This window comes from Emiliania huxleyi (assembly GCF_000372725.1).
Source record: "Emiliania huxleyi CCMP1516 unplaced genomic scaffold EMIHUscaffold_232, whole genome shotgun sequence".
Taxonomy (NCBI): Eukaryota; Haptophyta; order Isochrysidales; family Noelaerhabdaceae; genus Emiliania; species Emiliania huxleyi.
This window is the reverse complement of record NW_005200317.1, coordinates 164880-167114: the sequence shown is the minus strand read 5'-3', so window position 1 is coordinate 167114 and position 2235 is coordinate 164880. Positions and strand designations below refer to the sequence as shown.

At 63.5% G+C, this 2235-nt stretch overlaps 1 protein-coding gene across 1 annotated transcript in view; it reads right to left on the bottom strand.

The window, feature by feature from the left end:
- The window catches only part of EMIHUDRAFT_468927 (hypothetical protein), a gene marked incomplete at its 5' end in the record, with an annotated part of 18784 nt that overhangs the window by 13065 nt on the left and 3484 nt on the right, over positions 1-2235 (bottom strand). Inside the window, 3 exons of the mRNA XM_005779329.1 lie at positions 465-789; positions 1001-1068; positions 1691-2230. Of these exons, the coding sequence (XP_005779386.1) occupies positions 465-789; positions 1001-1068; positions 1691-2230 (933 nt within the window). The remainder of the gene's footprint in view (positions 1-464; positions 790-1000; positions 1069-1690; positions 2231-2235) is intronic.

The following is a 2235-nucleotide window of genomic DNA, read 5'->3' as shown; positions in this document are numbered from 1 at the left end:
GATACGGGGAGACACGGGGAGATACGGGGAGATACGGGGAGATACGGGGAGATACGGGGAGATACGGCGAGATAGGGGGGGAGATTCCGCTTCTAGGGCGTCTCGCCCCCCGCAGGTGCTCTGTCCTGCACTCGACCTCCGTGATCTCGCCGCAGCCGGCAAAAGCCGCCCGGACCTGCCCGTCGCTTGATTCATTAGGTGATGAATGAACTCGTGAATCAATGAAGGCCGTTATGAGAGAACTCGTTACGTAATCAAGGCCGCCCGGGCCTGCTCGGTAGTTGTTTAATCTCATCAACTAAGCGAACTAACTTCTTCATTACTTGCCCATATCTCCCCCAGATCTCCACTTCTAGGGTCGGCGAGCCCATATCTCCCCATATCTCCCCATATCTCCCCATATCTCCCCCAGATCTCCGCTTCTAGGGTCGGCGAGCCCATATCTCCCCATATCTCCCCCGGACCTGCTCGTCCGTCGCAGACCACGGCAAGTTCGCGACGGACACGACGCTGCCCCCCTCCGCACCACCGTTGCCTTCTCGGCTTGCAGCCCCGGCCGACGCAACAACCGCCGCGTGCACCGCCGCCGCCGTTCCTTCCGTTCCTGCTGTTCCCGCCTCCGCCGCCGCCGCCGTCCCCGCCGCCGCCGCCGCCGCCCCCGCCGCCGTTCCTGCCGCCCCCGCCGTTCCTGCCGCCGCCGCCGCCCCCGCCGCCGCCGCCGTTCCTACCCCGGCCGCCGCCGCCGGCCGCGCGAAACGCGTGTGCGGAGGCTCGACCGCATGGGAGTACCTGCAATCAACTTGTTAGTTCATTACTCAATTAGTCAATTAATTACTTAAGCTCTGCCGAATGCGATTGCCTGCAGGCGGCTAATTAGTCAATTAACTCCTTGATTCCTCTCTGGCTCGACCGCAAGCGGGGAGAGATGGGGAGAGATGGGGAGAGATGGGGAGAGAGGGGGAGGTCTTCCGCGCGCCTGCAAGCGGCGCCCTTGCTGCACTGCCCGCTGTCGCGCCACTCGTAGCACGGCTTTGGCTGGTTCCGATGCTTCCTCCGAGGGAGATAGTCCTAATTAATGATTAATTAACTGTTGATTAACTGTTAATTAATGCCGATGCTTCCTCCGAGGGAGAGAGTCCTTGAGCCGTGAGCCAAAATGGCCGTTGGAATCTCCCGCCAGGAGATTGGGATCTCCCGCCAGGAAATTGAAACCTCCCGCCAGGAGATTGCGATCTCCCGCCAGGAGATTGCGATCTCCCGCTCGGTCCCACTCGGCGGTTCCGCCGTAGTACTCGACGAACTCCGACCTGCGGAAGCAGCTCACGAGACATTGAACGCGCTGAAAGAAAGCCGTAGCGCCAAGTTGGATCTGCTGCACCAATCTCTCAGTCTGGGAACTGTCTAGGAATAGTCCACAGGGAAGTGTCTAGGAAGCCGTAATACTCGACGGAAGTCGGGCCTACTGTACCGCTCGCGTCGGCGAATCTCGGCGAATCTCGGCGAATCTCGGCGAATCTCGGCGAATCTCGGCGAATCTCGGCGAATCTCGACGAATCTCGGCGAATCTCGGCGAATCTCGGCGAATCTCGACGAATCTCGGCGAATCTCGGCGAATCTCGAGCCTGCTGTACCACTCTCCGTCATGCGCCTGCCGCCGCTCCTCCGCCGCCGCCGTCTCGGTGTAGGACACCCAATGCCAGTGCGGCTGCGGCTGCTGCGCCAGCTGCTGCTGCTGCTGCTGCGGCTGCGGCTGCTGCTGCGGCTGCGGTTGCTGCTGCTGCGGCGGCTGCTGCGCCAGCTGCCGCGCCATCTGCTGCTGCTGCTGCTGCTGCTGCCGCCACCGCTGCTGCGGCTGCTGCTGAAACGGCAGCGGCGGTGGCGGCGGCGGGGCAAGAGAGGGCGTTGGCGGCGGTGGCGACGACGGAGGTGGCAGCGGCGGCTTGAACGGAACGGAGGCTCCGAGGGCCCTGAGATTGCAATCTCCCCGCGCGAGGTCGCCCGACCGGACAGAGAGGAGAGTTTCGGGCTCGCTCGCTCCGTCGTCTCGTCTGCCACCGCCACGCGTCAAGTAGCCGCTGAACTCGGAGAGCGACACGACCACCTCCGCCTCCTCCTCCTCCTCCGCCTCCTCGCCCCCCTCCGGCTCCTCAGCCGCCCCCCCCTCCTCCTCCTCTACCTCTTCCATCGCCCCTTCCTGCTCCTCCTCCTCCTCCTCCACCTCCTCCTCCTCCTGCT